Below are 15982 nucleotides of genomic sequence, written 5' to 3'. Positions count from 1 at the left end.
CCAGGGAAGTGACGTATTGGTCAAAGGCGGAAGTCGCTGTTAGACAGCTGAGTTTCCGTCTGGGGTTTGGTGGTTCGCCGAGTTCTGGGGAAGGCGATACTTCTCGCTGTTTGTGTCTGGCAGGCGGGATATCGCGCACCATGGCGGCGTCCGAGGCTCAGCTCAAGAAGATGCTAAGCAAGGTGAGCTCTGTCCGGGCCGCTGCTGGCCCCGGGCTCTCGGCACACCTGTCAGGGGTATTAACGTTACAGCTCTGTGTGCTGCCCTTCCTGCCTCGGCCCCTGCGGGCACATCGCTTACTGCGTACCCCCCATCAGCTGCCCGTACCCCCCATTAGCTTCCCGTACCCCCCTTTTAGCTAAATGTACCCCCGTTTTAGCTAAATGTACCCCCATATAGCTGCCTGTACCTTATTAAAAAACTGCCCCCCCAAAGCTGTGTATCCCCCAAATAGCTGTCAAAGCCCCCCCCAATGTTCTCTCTTAAATCACCGCTCCTGGGTTCTCCATATTCTTGTATTGACCCCGCGCTTACCTTCTCTATACTCTGCGGTGCGGCGGGACACCCCCCCCCCGTCAGACCTTTAATGTCCCTCCTCTCCTCGCTCACCTCATATCGTTCCCGTAGAATAACGGGAAATATTTATTACCTGACGTAAATATCTAGTGACATCATAGCGACTCATCTCCAGATTACAGGCACGTGACTATGATGTCATTTATGATGTCATTTATGATGTAAGAAAAGAAGCCTAATCTGCGCAATTTAACGCTTTTATAATTAAACGCAGCGTTGGCAGCATAATTACTAAAATTTACGGATATCCATCGTTTCCCAGAAATAATTATTTAATCGTGTCGGTTTTGTTGCCTGGAACATAATTGTCATGTGACACACAGTCACAGATAGGTTGTTGCCATAGATACAGAAAAGGAATCTTGATGTTAAAAAAATATAATATATCATTATATATTCTGTGTTCTATTTTCAGTAGATGAAGCTTTTTTTTTATGGCAATTTTTTTTCCCTGTGAGATTAAAAATCCCGAACGACTTCAGATACTTGGGATGTATTCTGGATTGAATCATATTATTTCTTTGAGGGGGTAGTGGGTAAGTGGAGCGGTCCTCCGGCAGATGTGGTTCATGCAGCGAGGAAGCGTAAATGCTGCGGCTAGCTTGAACGTAATACTACACCAAATAAAGTTTTTAGGGTTTTTAAGCTCATTTGAATAAATGTATATTTTTTTTAATATATATTTTTCTGTTTTTCTTCAGTACAAATACAGAGACCTCTCAACACGCGAGATTCTGAATGTCACCAGCCTATACCGAGACCTCAAACCCCTGATGGATTCTTATGGTGAGCCCGAGAATTGAGGGGGTCTTATCTGTGTCAGCATCTTGTGGTCTCACCGCCCCCCATTAACGGGGGGGATCCGGCCACCGGTTTTTCTGTTGATAGTCAGACAGCCCACAGACCGCCGCTAACCAATTCATGTTTTTTTATTTTTGCCAAATTCAAGAGTAACGTTGTATCCAACCTCCTAATACTTATCTAGGGGGCTGCTGGTATTTGATTGTTAGCCTTTTCGGTTCGGTTTCCGCAGTTGGTTGCCGTATTACCCCCCTGGTAAGACCACAGGCTTTGTGAGATGCCCCCTGCCCCTTCCACTGCATCTGTGATCTGCGTATAACCGCACATACCCGGCCTCAGTTTGCCTGCGGGGGGTTAGTGAAGCAAACTTTACTAACGTGTATAATAAATACCACAGTGGCCCGAACGCTCTTCCATGCAGCAGCCGTGTAGAGGAAAAGCTGCCCTGAGGATTTAGCTGTTGTCGTGGAATAACTCGTTCTGTAACATTTTACTCGCGTTTATTTCTTTTTTGTTACAGTTTTCAATGACGGTTCCTCAAGGGAGCTTCTGAACCTCACCGGGACGATACCGGTTCCCTACAGGGGTAAGCTGTGCTTGTGGCTCTCGGTTAATTCGGCTGTCTTCTGATTTAAAGTCCACGGAGGGGTAAAGTGACCGATACACAGTCGTGAAGGGGGCAAAATAGCGAATAAAAAATTGCTGAATAGTTAGTGGTTTTGCATTCTCGGTCATCCAAAGCTTCCCGGCACGGCAGTAAAATTATATTCAGTAATTCAGACTTTAGAACTTTTCATTAATATTGAAATTGATGGGTTTTTTCACTTTTTTTTATCATCTGTGTAGGTAACACATACAACATCCCGATCTGCCTGTGGCTGCTTGATACGTACCCCTTCAACCCCCCCATCTGCTTTGTCAAACCTACCAACACGATGACTATAAAGACGGGCAAACACGTCGACGCCAACGGCAAGATTTATCTCCCTTACCTTCACGAGTGGAAGCATGTAAGTAGAGACCCCCACCTTCTTAGGAACCTGTGCTGCCCTTGTATTTGTTGAATAGTTTTTTAAACGCACTACGGTTCAAAAGTTTGGGGCCGTTGGAACACAGGAGTGATGGGAGTGATAAAGGGCCATTGGAACACAGGAGTGATGGGAGTGATAAAGGGCCATTGGAACACAGGTGTGATGGGAGTGATAAAGGGACATTGGAACACAGGAGTGATGGGAGTGATAAAGGGACATTGGAACATAGGAGTGATGGGAGTGATAAAGGGCCATTGGAACACAGGAGTGATGGGAGTGATAAAGGGCCTCTGTATGCCTACGAAGAGATTCCATTAAAAATCAACCGTTTCCAGCTACAATAGTCATTTACAACATTAACCCCGTCTGCGCTGGATTTTCATGTTATTTTAATGGACAAAATGTCCTGTTTTTGACCCCAAACATGTGAGCGGTAGTGTATATGAAATAGCCTGTGTTGCTGATAAAAAATAATATATCCAATAAAGTAATTACATGAATGGTCGGGGCAGGAGAGAGACGGCGGAATGTATAGTGACAATCAATCCCTTGGTGTAAGGTTTTACTCGTTGCTGGACAGCAGCTGACAGACGGATTGTATGCTTGACTCTCTGCTCACACAGACGGGTTGAATGAGAAGCTGCTAGATGCAAATCGAAAGGAGGGGGAAAAGCGTGGATTTGCTGATCCGGAGCATCCAAACGCACATTCATGTGTTCTCGCTTTTTTCCCCCCAGCCGCCGTCAGACCTGCTGGGACTCATCCAGATCCTGATTGTCGTTTTTGGCGAGGAACCTCCTGTTTTCTCCCGCTCTACAGCCCCTGCTCCGTATTCCATGTACCCAGCGACGGGACCCCCAAACAGTAAGTGGCTGCTTTATTCTATAATCCAGCCGTTGGCTGGGATGTCAGTAAAATATACTGGGGGGGGGGGGTCTTATTTATTTAAATTGTGATCTGTAATAGATTGATAGACCTCTAACCCTAACACGCTGTATAAAAGAGTCATAGTTTGTAGCAGATTAATGTATTCCTTTTGTTAATGAAACCCTTTTTAATCATCGATGTTTTATCATCGAGTGGATTTTGTAAGCAGGATTTCCCATGCATGCAGATAGTACATCGTGCCAGCGGGACCACCCATGGTTTCTTAGGCATGTCGGCCGTTGATGTGGTCAGTTATTGCTTTATACAATTAAATGGAAAGAAATCCGGTTAAGAGACTGCAGTGACCTGCGTGGTCGTTGGACCTGTGACCTCTCCTAATCTGTATGTCTGTGCTAGCCATTAACCGTCAAAACCTTTATTGTATTGCAGCTTCCTACATGCCAGGAGCAATGCCTCCCTACCCAAATCAAGCACATCAGTCCAACCCCAGGTATGAAGGGAAGCCAGATGTCCTGCATTAGAGACGCAGGGGGCACACTGTTGGCTCTCACACTTTTACACTAACTTTTCTTTAACCCCCGCATCTGTCACCCGGGTTCCATAGCAATAACTTGTCTGGCCATGGAATCTGAAGTCCCAAAAGCTTAAGTAACAATACCTCTTTTTCTGTGTTTTTCTTGCTAACTGTGGTTAAATGTTTCTTTTCTTTGTTTTCACTACAGTGGCTATCCTGGTTTCCCGTATCCTCAAAGTGGACCATATCCCCCAACGTCAGGTCCCCAGATTTTCCCCCAGCCCCCGGTGTCTCAGCCTTCAGTCACCAGCTCTGGTGAGTATACCTTCAGCTCTAAACGCATTACTCTCCTGCAGACTCATCTACAAACAGCGCCCAGAGCTCCGGATATAGCCGGTAAATGGCCATGAAATACACTCGGCATCGTGAGAATCGTAGCTCAGAGCAGATACATTGGCAGTGATCACCTTTCCCTAGTCTAGTATATCCATGGCAGCCAAATTCCTCTTATGCCCACGCTAATACCATCAGGCCAATGCATTATTTTAGGTTCAAATTCAGCCTGTGTATTATTTTAGTTATTTTTAATAATTTTTAAAATTTTGTGGCCTGAGTAAGTAACTTTATGCCAGTGTTGTCATTGAGTTACCACTAGAGGGCGCTGCAGGCTAAAACTACTGATAAAGGCCATAAGAGACACTTTAAATACAGAACAGGGTTTAGTAGCTGGTGTGTGTGTGTGTCTGTCTGTCTGTCTGTCTGTCTGTCTGTCTGTGTGTGTGTCTGTCTAATACCAGCTACGTCATATATTTATACGTCCCAGAGCTCACAAAGCCAGCAGCGGTATATACAGTGCTTTGGAATTGTACTGTGGCATGGTTAGAGAAGCCAATGTGCGTATTGTTTGGATTGCAGGTCTTTAACAATGTTACCCTCTTTATGATCCGGGCTAAGTGTCTGCTGCTCTGGGGACCATTATGGCAGACAAACCGTTAATGAGGTCTCATTCCTGGCCTCTTTGTACATGATGGGATACAGTAGGTCGGGTCTCTGTAACCGGACTCTCACTGTAAAGGTTAAGTGTTTTTTTCAGTTATGTGGCAAGGAGCCACCAGCTTGGCTATAAATAGTGGAGGCCGACACTTGGCTGAGCTAAGCGGGCACTGCTTGCTTAAGCCTATTAATCAGAACTTACCCAGTCTGCTTGCTGATCCATGCACCCCTCTCACTGAAATGGTTCAGTCTGCTTGCTGATCCCTGCACCCTTTACACTGTAATGGTTTAGTTCCCTTACTGCGTTTATGGTAATTTGAGGCTTACATGATGTCATGTAACCCATCACATTTATTACTTGTTAATTCCCTAATGAGTTCTGTTGATGAAAATAACTCATTATCATGGCTCTCCAAACCCCTTTGTAGCCGGACCGTGATGAGATCATTTACACGTTTGGGAGGAGTGTAGTAATAATATCTATACCCAGTTACCTTTGGGAATTTTTTGATAGCTCAGCCTATGTACGTTTTGCAGGTTACTGAACAAATTTCCTGCCCTGATACTACATCCAATAACACAGAGAATTCTGAATGTTTTAAGGTGTGTGTTTGTATTTTTAACCTGTCTGTGGCTTTGTAGGTCCAGCCAGAGATGGTACGATTGGTGAAGACACAATCCGAGCCTCCCTTATATCAGCCGTCAGCGACAAACTGCGATGGAGGATGAAAGAAGAAATGGATCGCGCCCAGGCAGAGCTGAATGCTTTGAAACGCACAGAAGAAGACCTGAAGAAAGGCCATCAAAAGCTGGAAGAAATGGTCACTCGCCTCGACCAGGAAGTGGTGAGTAAAGGAGGTTTGGGAGCCGGTCGAGTTACATACGTCTATTCCAAACTATGGAAGCGAACGTAACTTGTACCGGGAATGGCACCCACGTGCCGTATCTCCTCTGGTAACCATAGCAACAAAAACAGCTCATGTTCCTCCGGCCCTCTGTTTCTGGCTTTTGGTCGGACGCAGAGAGTGATTGATGTCACTAAATATTCTTTTTAGTTTCTCTAGTTTTATGCAGTGCCCTTCCTTCTATATTGAGAAGCTTGGTTTAATAGTTTGTTATTAAGTATATTCCAGTAGAGGCAGACCTGGGAACCTTTAAGGGTTTGAGCCCCAAACTCTTTGACCCCAAAGACTTACTTGAAATCTAAGGGCGACACACTTTAAATTCGACACATTTCGACACAGTTTATTGTTCTTTGGGATCATCGTGGTTCTTGTTCTTATGTACAATCTGTGATTCCGTTAGACTGAGGTGGACAAAAACATCAAAACCCTGCGGAAGAAAGACGAGGAGCTGGGGGCCGTTGTAGAAAAGATGGAAAGCCAGTCGGAATACAGAGACATTGACGAGGTTATCATCCCGACGGCCCCGCTCTACAAACAGATCCTAAATCTCTACGCGGAGGAGAACGCTATTGAGGACACTATCTTTTACCTGGGAGAAGCACTCAGGCGTGGAGTGATAGACCTGGATATCTTCCTAAAGGTAGGTTATTCATTAACGGGCTGGGATAAGGCCGTTAACCCTATGAAGGATCTTGGGGATTGTGTCATTATTTGCCTGCATTCCTTCAGCTCGTGTTCCGCAGCGTCCATCGCTTGCAATCTACATCATCGGCTCTTTTAGAGCAACAGCCACCTTCTAATGTGATATTAATGTCCGTGATGGGCTCGGGTGGTTAGAGCTCTAATCTCGTCAGATCTTAAAGGATAGAAGTGTCTCTCCGTATCGAGCAGCGATCGCGCTGATCTCCGTGTCTCTTCTCTTCCAGCACGTCCGCCTCTTGTCCCGCAAGCAGTTCCAGCTCAGAGCGCTCATGCAGAAAGCACGGAAGACGGCAGGCCTGAGCGATCTGTATTAACGGCAGCTGTCAAAAACTTCTTAAAAACCCTCCCGTTTTATTTCCTTTTTACTTGTTTCTTTATAATCATTAGAAATTGGGGTGAGGTCATAGTTAACGGAGAACGAAATCAATATATATATATATATATCAATATTTTTTTTTGAGTGACAGACTTCAATACGAGAGCCTCGTAAAGATCGCTACGACTCGTTGCAATGTGTAATAACGTTGCTTGTCTTTTTCGTAGCAAATACTGTTGATACTCGTAGAGCCAGATTTATCGAGGCCCCCCAAAAATCCAGTTTCACCCCCAAATACACAGCTTGGCAGAAAGGCTGTACCGTAACGCATCTGCTTGTGACAGGAGCAGTGATCATGTTTCTATTTCTGTGCGTTTCCTTACGATGTTACCGACCTCACTCCAGCGCAGCAACATCAAATTATTATGTATGTGAATACTTTTATTATTGTGTAATTAAATAGATACTAATTCTTTCTCATTTGGTCATTTCAGCGTTCAGGCTGCGATTGGGTCATCGTTCTTTGCGACGCGCGCGTCACAGATTTCATTTGCTACTGAGCATCGTTAGGGAGATTAGCAAAGAATTTCTGGTCCCAACTGCCATAAAATAAAAGATGGCGGCTGTTTTCGTTTGGTTTGGAAAAATATGGGGGGTTAAGGGAATAAAGTGCCCTAAACTTTGGAGACAAGGCTAAAACCTCCAAAAAAAAATAATTTTACAAATGGAACCAATGCGGTTCTGCAGATGTAATCCGTGTGTGTGTATATATATACTGTATTTGCTCGATTATAAGACGAGGTTTCGGGGAACTCTGATCTCTGACAGTCGGGGAAGGTCTGCGCGTAAGTGCGTGGGATCTAGACGCTGCCCCGGCTACATGAGTAGGGGGGGGGCGGGGGAGTGTTAAATGGGGGGCATAAGGCATTTCTGGAGGCAGAGTGCTCTGTGAAATGCCTTTTAACCCCCTTAATCCCACTCTGCCTCCAGAAATGCCTTTTAACCCTCTATACGCCACTCTGCCTCCTGAATGCCTTAAACCTCCCTATATGCCACTCTTCCCCATAATATGCCTTTTAACCCTCTAAATGCCAGAGTGGCATATAGGGGCATAAGGCATTTCTGGAGGCAGAGTGGCACATAGGGGGTTAAAAGGCATATCATGGGGCACAGTGGCATATAGGGTTAAAAGGCATATCATGGGGCACTGGCATATAGGGTTAAAAGGCATATCATGGGGCACAGTGGCATATAGGGGGTATAAGGCATATCATGGGGCACGGTGGCATATAGGGTTAAAAGGCATATCATGGGGCACAGTGGCATATAGGGTTAAAAGGCATATTGTGGGGCACAGTGGCATTTAGAGGGTTAAAAGGCATATCATGGGGCACAGTGGCATATAGGGGGTATAAGGCATTTCTGGGGCAGATGTGCATAACTGGGGGGCAGGTTGGAAAATAGAAGGAAATAAAACCAAAATATTTTTCTCAATCATAGCTTTTATTAAAAAAAAAAATAGTTTAGATGAATTAAGTTACTGGTAAAACTTTTTTCCTATAGGGTCGTCTTATATTCAGGCTTTTTCTTTTTTTTCCTAAATTAATATTCAGATTTGGGGGGTCGTCTTATAATCGAGCAAATACGGTAATTAGTATTATATTTTATATTTATATATATATATAGTATTGTATTATATTTTATATCTAAGGTATTATATTTTAGGTATACATATATAGTATATTTTATATATATGTAGTATATTTTTATATATTTTTTGGAAGATGTGTGGACTGTGAGGGTGGCGGATGGATGGAACAGCCTCCCTGCAGAAGTGATTAATACAGTATTATAGGCCTTTAAAGACATAGACTTTCCTAGATGGTAGACAAAGACCAACGACTGATTAAGGTTTGAGTTTTTACAGCAGGAAAAAACGGGCGACTAGACGGGGGCCGAACGGCTCTTATCTGCCAACAAATTCTGTTTTTGTCTGAGCAGAGCGCGGTGCGGGAGAGGAAAGTCCAAGCCGGGTTTCACTCGTCAATAAAACGTAACCTTTAGTACTTTGTTACTGTATCGACAATATTAATAAGATCATAATTGGATAAAGGTCCCTGAGCCTTGAGGAGCGCTCAGTGAAACTCTGACTTGGGAATTTAATAACTTTAAATAGTATTTTTTTTTTTAATGTTCACCGCTCGCTGGTTCTCCTCCTTAAAGGGCTGATCTTGTGCTGTCCGGCGAGTGTTCAGCGGCCAGACAGTGTGTGGGTTACAAAGAGTGGGGCTGAGCATGGAAAATGCTAAGGATGTACAGAGACGCTACTGCTCAAAAGTTTAGAAAAGTCCTTATTTTTGGTAGCAAATTTTGCCCATTAAAATAACATCAAATGGATCAGAAATCCAGCGCAGGCGGGGTTAATGTTGTAAATGACTATTGTAGCTGGAAATGGGTGATTTTTAATGGAATCTCTTCAGAGGCCCTTTATCACTCCCATCACTCCTGTGTTCCAACAGCCCTTTATCACTCCTGTGTTCCGATGGCCCTTTATCATTCCCATCACTCCTGTGTTCCGATGGCCCTTTATCATTCCCATCACTCCTGTGCTCCAATGGCCCCTTTCACTCCCATCACTCCTGTGTTCCAATGGCCCTTTATCGCTCCCATCACACCTGTGCTCCAATGGCCCTTTATCAGTCCCATCACTCCTGTGTTCCAATGGCCCTTTATCACTCCCATCACTCCTGTGCTCCAATGGCCCTTTATCAGTCCCATCACTCCTGTGTTCCAATGGCCCTTTATCACTCTCATCACTCCCGTGCACGTTGTGTTCACCGAGCCAAGTTTAAAAGACTGACCCCAAACTTTTGAACTGTAGTCTTTCAGACTGAAGGGGTCCCTGGGTGGGAATTTGTATTACATCTGTCCTGCGAGTTGCAGTCTTCCCACCAGACAGCTCTGGGCTACAGCCTGGCCCTGGCCTAGTGGGCTAATGACAAAATGTGTTGGTTGACGAGTTAATATAATTATTGGATGGCCGCTTTTGCGTATCCGGCGTCCGGTTCTGTTGCACAGGAGCTTCGCTGTCGGGCTGTAAAGCCGGCCGTCGGGTTGCCGTATTGCGTGTAATTGGGTGTAACACAAACAGGGAGCCGTAATAACGCGTTTGGTTAATATCCTGGTTTAAACATTCAGGCTTTAATCATAAACCATATTCATACCGCGGTCGGACCGCAAAGGAGACGAGAGATACGTCACGGCTTTTATACGCCGGCGATGTGCCGTGGAAGTGCTCATATACCGTCCGGGGAGGGCCGGGCAAAGCGCGTTCACAACCATGGCACCAAGAAAGGGTTAAACACATCACCATTGTAAACAACCTTGCATTAAATTAACCAGTTCACTCCCGTTAGAATGTATCAGTGCTTTATAAATTACAATGCCTCCTTTTTAACTATTTCCGCCCCACGCGGTAATAAAGCGGGTCGTTATTTTTGTTCTTTTAAGGCTTCGATGACGATAATTATTAGACTGATTTTCTTTTTTTGTTAGTAAACTGACCCTTTCTCAGCCAGGGTGGCCATCGATGCTTTTGTATTCCTGAGCTACTCGTGGAAGTGTCTGTCTGGTGATAAGAGTCGAAAAATGTTTCACAAACACACAATACGAAGGGCTTGACCTACTTAACAGTGCAACGTAAACAACAAAACGCATCAGACACTTGATGTGAACAGAAGAAGACGACGACGATGACGGGAAGAGCTCAGAACTGCAGCTCCTTCTGGATTCCCCACAGAGTGTCGGCGCTCTTCCGGAGACGATCCTCTTCGTCGGGCTTAAGGGTCATGTTCACCACGTCTGTGATGCCCAAATTGCCCAGAACACATGGGACACTGAGGAAGACATCTTCTTTAACCCCGTACATTCCCTGAAGCAGAAAAACAGATGGTCAAGATTGGACCTTATTATAATTTTTTTTTTATGTAGCGCCATCATATTCCGTAGCGCTGTACAACCGGTAGACCGGACATAACAATAGGCGATACATTGTTGCGATTGTCGGGTCACGCGGCGTAACTTTACCTTGACCATTGTTGAAATGGGATGAACGCGTCGGAGGTTTTTCAGGATGCTCTCCGCCAGGTCCGCCACGGAGAGGCCGATCGCCCAGGAGGTGTATCCTTTCAGCTTGATGACCTCATAGGCGCTGGAGCCAGAGAGATTCCGCGTTATTAATGCAGAGGGGGTTCAGGACGTTACATACTTAGGTGATAAAGGCTTAAAACGTAGGACGTGCTGCACGGCCCAGATGACTTTCCTGGAAAGCGCGCGGCCCGAACGATTGCTTTGCTCTAGCGATCACTCGACGTACCTGTCCACCACCTGCTTGTGAACCTCCTTCCAGTTCTCTTTGTCGGCATCCGTCCCCATCTCGGGGTTTAGCGTCTTTAGGGAAACTCCGGCGACGTTAACGCCGCTCCAGACGGGAACTGAAGACGAGGCAATTTATTAACGCAACCAGGAAGATTTATAAAAAATAATTAAACGGAATCCGAGGTCCACCGGTACAAAACGCGCATCGGAGACCCCGGCGCCGACGTTCTCAGGAACTGCCCCTGGGGTTTTGTCTCGTCGTACGGAACGTTTAATTATTTCAGGAATTTCAGGTCTTAAAACACATTGGTCTTCCAGAATTCAAAATTTACACAAAAACACTCAATGTGACACTTCCTATGCAGTTACCGTAGGGACTGCCCGTTAATGTCAGGGCAGCCTCTGTGAACTCTGGACCTTTTGGGGTGACCTACTTGTGTTACAGCCGCGACCTTTCCCAACAAGCCGTCGCGGTAAATATAGATCCCGTGTAGAGTTACTTAAGGTCTCGGACTATCTTGAGAGAGGCTTAAGGAGCAGCCGAGTGGCACTCACCGCTCGAGTCTCCGTGTTCACCGATGACCCAGCCGTGGCAGCTCAGGGGGTGGATGCCAAACTTCTCCCCCATGAGGTGGCGGAAACGAGCGGAATCCAGATTGCAGCCGCTGCCGATGACCCTGTGTTTGGGGAAGCCGCTGATTTTCCAGGCCACGTAGGTCAAAATGTCCACTAAGGGGGCAAAAAATACATAAAAGCCAACGAGCCGGTCAGATCCAGAGGACGAGGACTAAAAGACAATCATAGTCCGCCCGGAGCTGCCCAAAGCCGAGCGATTGCCGTCGGCAGGACTCACCCGGATTGGAGACCACGAGCAGCGTGCTGTTGGGACTGTATTTGACGATGTTGGGAATGATGAATTTGAAGATGTTGACGTTGCGTTGCACCAGGTTCAGGCGGCTCTCTCCTTCTTGTTGCCGGGCCCCGGCGGTGATGACGACCAGCTTGGAGTTGGCCGTCACGCTGTAATCTGGAGACACCCCATCGTTACAGAGGATCTACCCAAAACGATACCCCAGGGGGCCGCGGCCACCCGAATGTCTCCAGATCATTGAGTGTTTCTACTGAGGGTCTACTCACCCTTCCCGGAGACTATCTTTGGAGTACGGAGAAAGAGACTTCCGTGTTGGAGATCCATCATCTCGCCTTTCAGCTTGTCTTCGATCACATCGACCAACGCCAGCTCATCTGCCAAGTCCTATGCCGGGGGAAATACTCATTAAGTGTCCGTTTTAATCAATCCCTTCTCTGTACGCCCCGAAACGTGAAAGAGGACTCGTCGGGCCCCCCCTTGTAGCACCGAGCGATACTCCACGAGTCGTAGTACCCGGGGTAACAACGTATTTCATGCCCAGACTTACTTTCTGCAGGATGCTGATGGCGCATGCCATGCCGACCGCGCCAACGCCAACAATGGTGATCTTGTTGTGGGAAGTGGATGCTTCGGCCACCACATTGTGGATGAGTTTGTCTTTCACGGTTGCCATTTTCTCTCTTTTTACTGCGGAAATAAAACAGAATACGCTATTCTTTCCACGGCCGGCCGATGGATTCTATTCCGGTAGGCAGGGGGACAGAACTCTGCAGCGCACCCATTTCCTGAGCACTTCCTGTAATGCTCAGAGCACCAGGCGACGTTATGACAGTTTCCATATAAATAAAGAGGTTCTTAAGCCTTCTGGAGGGGGTAAAAAAGACTCCCGAGACCTCTGCCGTCTGGCAAGTGCATCCGATTATCTAAAGCGCGGGGAACGAGCCGGACTTTGTAGATACGCGAAGAGTTATCTCCTCCCCGGTAAGCGAGTTGGACGTCTCCCAAACGCCTTATTGGTTTAGGAGGAAGTCAACAAGTCAGGAAACTGAATACATATTTATCCGAGATAAGGCTGAGCGCTCACAAGCCGGCCGTTTAATGGAACGGAATCCGGGAGCAAACTGTAAAGATATTTTATGTTAATACTAATGAAATTTATAAAAATAAAAGAATTTTACGATTAGCAAATGCTTTGGTTTGTAATAAATATTATGAAACTATTATTTTTCGGGTTACTCTTTAGGGTCGCGTTCTCTCCGTTTCGCTGGGGCCCACACGCCAAACCCATAGATTGATGATGATGATGAATGTTCCGTTCATGCCGCTACTCTAGAACCTGCCATTAAATTCCCCGCATCGGATGTTCCGAGCTGCCCCATCATCTCAGCGACCCCCCGCCCCCCCCCAGAACACATCTGCCAAAGGACGCCATTCTTCATCATTCTTCATCTACTGGACATGGTCCTGGTGGCTTTTCCACCGAAGAAACATTTGCCGACGCAGCCGATGACCTTCACAAAGCCAACACTAAGGCCGCTCATTCCATTGTACAGCGCTGCGGAATACGAAGGCGCTATACAGAACAATGAATAATAATAACTCATTCTTCTCAAGCTCTTGGCCGGCTTTCTTCTGATCATTACAACGATCCTGCAGCCTGTAAGACACAGCCTTCTCATAGCTGGAAACCCCCCATCTCCGGAAGCTTCCGTCCCCAACGCGCCCTCCTACCGACCGCCCCAAGCCCTCAGCCCCCCCGGTCTCATTTTTGTGCCCATTGGGTTTGGGTGAAGGCTCTCCAAACCGACAGAGCTTACACTCCGAACTGGTGTTACTAACATGACTTAATCTGATGTCATGCCCCCCCCCCCCAGCCAACCCTTGCCATGTTTGTTACACGCGACACACGCAGCAATCACTCGTGTACCGGAGCCTATTAATGACCGCTCCTCCCTAAATCATGTTTATTCTCCCCCAATGAATCCGGAATCCAGCCAATCAATGACGTCCCTTTATATTCTGACATTTCCAAAGCTGAATGAATCAGAATTCCTATAAATAACATCCGGAATCTTCCAAACGAGGCGCACATAGCGTGTTATCCGTGTGCCAAACATATGTATGTGCGTGCGCCGATAGATAGATATCCATTAAATGGGGTGAAATAATAATCTAATAATCCTGCTTTATAAATGAAAATAACGTCCAAAACATGGCAGGTGATTGTGACGCCCCCTTGTGGCAAAGCGGAATGGGGTATTTTGAGGGCAAATATACTCATGTAGGTGGCAATAAGATGAGGATAGACAGACAGATATAATCCAGTTATTCCTCCCCCTTTCTACTATGGATCCACCGGCCCCTCTGTAATAATATATATAATTAATAATAATAATAAATAGTGAGCCGCCATCCTCAGCCCCCCCCCCATACCCAGACACAGATGGAGAGGATTAAAGCCCCGATCCACTAAATAGTGCTAAACTGCCACTGGCTCTCAGAGGGTTAACACGCCATGTTTCATGGTGAAGGCTGTTGCTGGGTTTTGGCCTTTGCCCCCCCCCCTGGTACTGATGCCCTGGGTGATGGGTGGGGTATCTGTCACTGATAATACCCCCTGCTGGGGGGGGGGGGCAAAAAAGGATCAGCGATAAACGTCCTCATTAATTGCCCCCCGCGGGGCTCCTGTAGGTTTGTTTATTTGTTTATCCCGGTAATGATACATTGTAACTGTTTATTTATTCACGGGGGGGGCTGCCTGCATCCAGAATAACAATATTAATAATAACAATAATAATAATAAATAATAATCATCATATTAATGGGGGGGTCGCTACCTCCTAACCTCCCCACTTACACAAACCACACCCCCTGTTATATCATTTAATTACCCCAAGCAGTTTTAATAAACCGGGTTTGATGCCCCTCTTACTAGTTAATACCCCCAGCGGTGGCAGATAATGGCACTGCATGGAGTTAACCCTGTAATCCCCTCCCTGCTAACGGTTCGCCGGCAGCACTCACCAGGTAAGGAGGTCTCTGATCCCGCAGTCCGCGCAGCAGCCCCGCCGGAGGGACATATATACAGGGTGTGGGCGGGGACTCGTTGGCCCCGCCTGCTGATGCGGTGTCATTTGCATGTGGGGACGTGCCAGGGTGCAGGTCCGGCGGAGGAGGCAGAGGAAGGATGTCCGTGATGGAGAATTACAGGGGAGGCTGCAGGGGGCATTTACTGGGGTATGAAGGAGGGAATGGAGGCTTCTAAGGGAGGGGGGAGGGGGGGGCAGTTGGTGCAGGTTATAGGCTGGTGGTAGAATAAAGATAATAATATAATAATAATAATATAATATAATTGAGATGTGATGTAAGAGAGTGGTAGATAAGTGGAACAGCCTTTTGGCAGAAGTGGTAACAGGTAATACAGCGAGGGGATTAAACACGCATGGGATAGACATACGGCTCCTGAATCTAAGACGAGGCCAACGACTGATTAAGGTTTGAGTCTTTACAGCAGGAGAAACGGGCAGACTAGACGGGGGCCGGATGGGGGCCGATCTGCCGGCAGGTTCTTCTCCCGACCGTTTTCCATGCACTGGCTGCCGGCTGGCTGAGTCAATCGCGCATGGAGGGGATTATTTACTATTTCAGGAGCCGAGGCTTCATTCTGCATTATAAAAGACGGACCCCAGTGAGACGAAGCATTTGATTGGTCACGCTTTGTACGGTGCTGCAGAACATGTTGGCGATATATAACACAATAACGCATATATATATATGATGAAATCTTTATCATGTAGACCGAGCCGGCAAGTCCCGATACGTTCGGCCCGTGGGCCGCCAGGAACCTCGCCAGACGCAATAAAACATCCAAACGGTGATAAAAAAAAAAGGTGTGCGGTTTGTACGAGAGACTTGTGTGACGTCATACGGCCGGCGCGATGATGCAACTGCTAGGAAATGTTAACCCTGCGAGTGCCGCTGCAAGGGCTCGCTGGCCAACCCTGGAAA

The 15982-nt window shown here is 46.6% G+C and overlaps 2 protein-coding genes across 3 annotated transcripts; one reads left to right on the top strand and one right to left on the bottom strand.

The window, feature by feature from the left end:
• The first annotated feature begins 140 nt into the window (after positions 1-140).
• Positions 141-6724, top strand: LOC149275713 (tumor susceptibility gene 101 protein-like). The gene is made up of 10 exons (XM_089504422.1): positions 141-182; positions 1278-1362; positions 1898-1963; positions 2224-2387; positions 3146-3272; positions 3726-3786; positions 4019-4125; positions 5446-5648; positions 6109-6348; positions 6635-6724. Exons 1-10 carry the CDS (start codon positions 141-143, stop codon positions 6722-6724), a joined length of 1185 nt encoding a protein of 394 aa, XP_089360548.1.
• A 3768-nt stretch (positions 6725-10492) lies between these two features.
• Positions 10493-12647, bottom strand: LOC149275712 (L-lactate dehydrogenase A chain). Of its 2 annotated transcripts, XM_089504424.1 has the most exons (7): positions 12522-12647; positions 12241-12358; positions 11957-12130; positions 11659-11832; positions 11102-11219; positions 10813-10936; positions 10493-10657 (listed from the first exon to the last, which is right to left on the bottom strand). In XM_089504424.1, exons 1-7 carry the CDS (start codon positions 12645-12647, stop codon positions 10493-10495), a joined length of 999 nt encoding a protein of 332 aa, XP_089360550.1. The 2 variants fall into 2 exon arrangements, with proteins under 2 accessions (XP_089360550.1, XP_089360551.1); XM_089504425.1 differs by lacking the exon at positions 11957-12130.
• Positions 12648-15982: the final 3335 nt, after the last annotated feature.

The sequence above is a fragment of the Sceloporus occidentalis genome, unplaced genomic scaffold (assembly GCF_023333645.1).
Source record: "Sceloporus occidentalis isolate IW3139 unplaced genomic scaffold, rSceOcc1.0.p SCAF_270, whole genome shotgun sequence".
NCBI lineage: Eukaryota > Metazoa > Chordata > Lepidosauria > Squamata > Phrynosomatidae > Sceloporus > Sceloporus occidentalis.
Note: the sequence above shows the minus strand (reverse complement) of the source record. Positions and strands in the feature narration are given on the sequence as shown.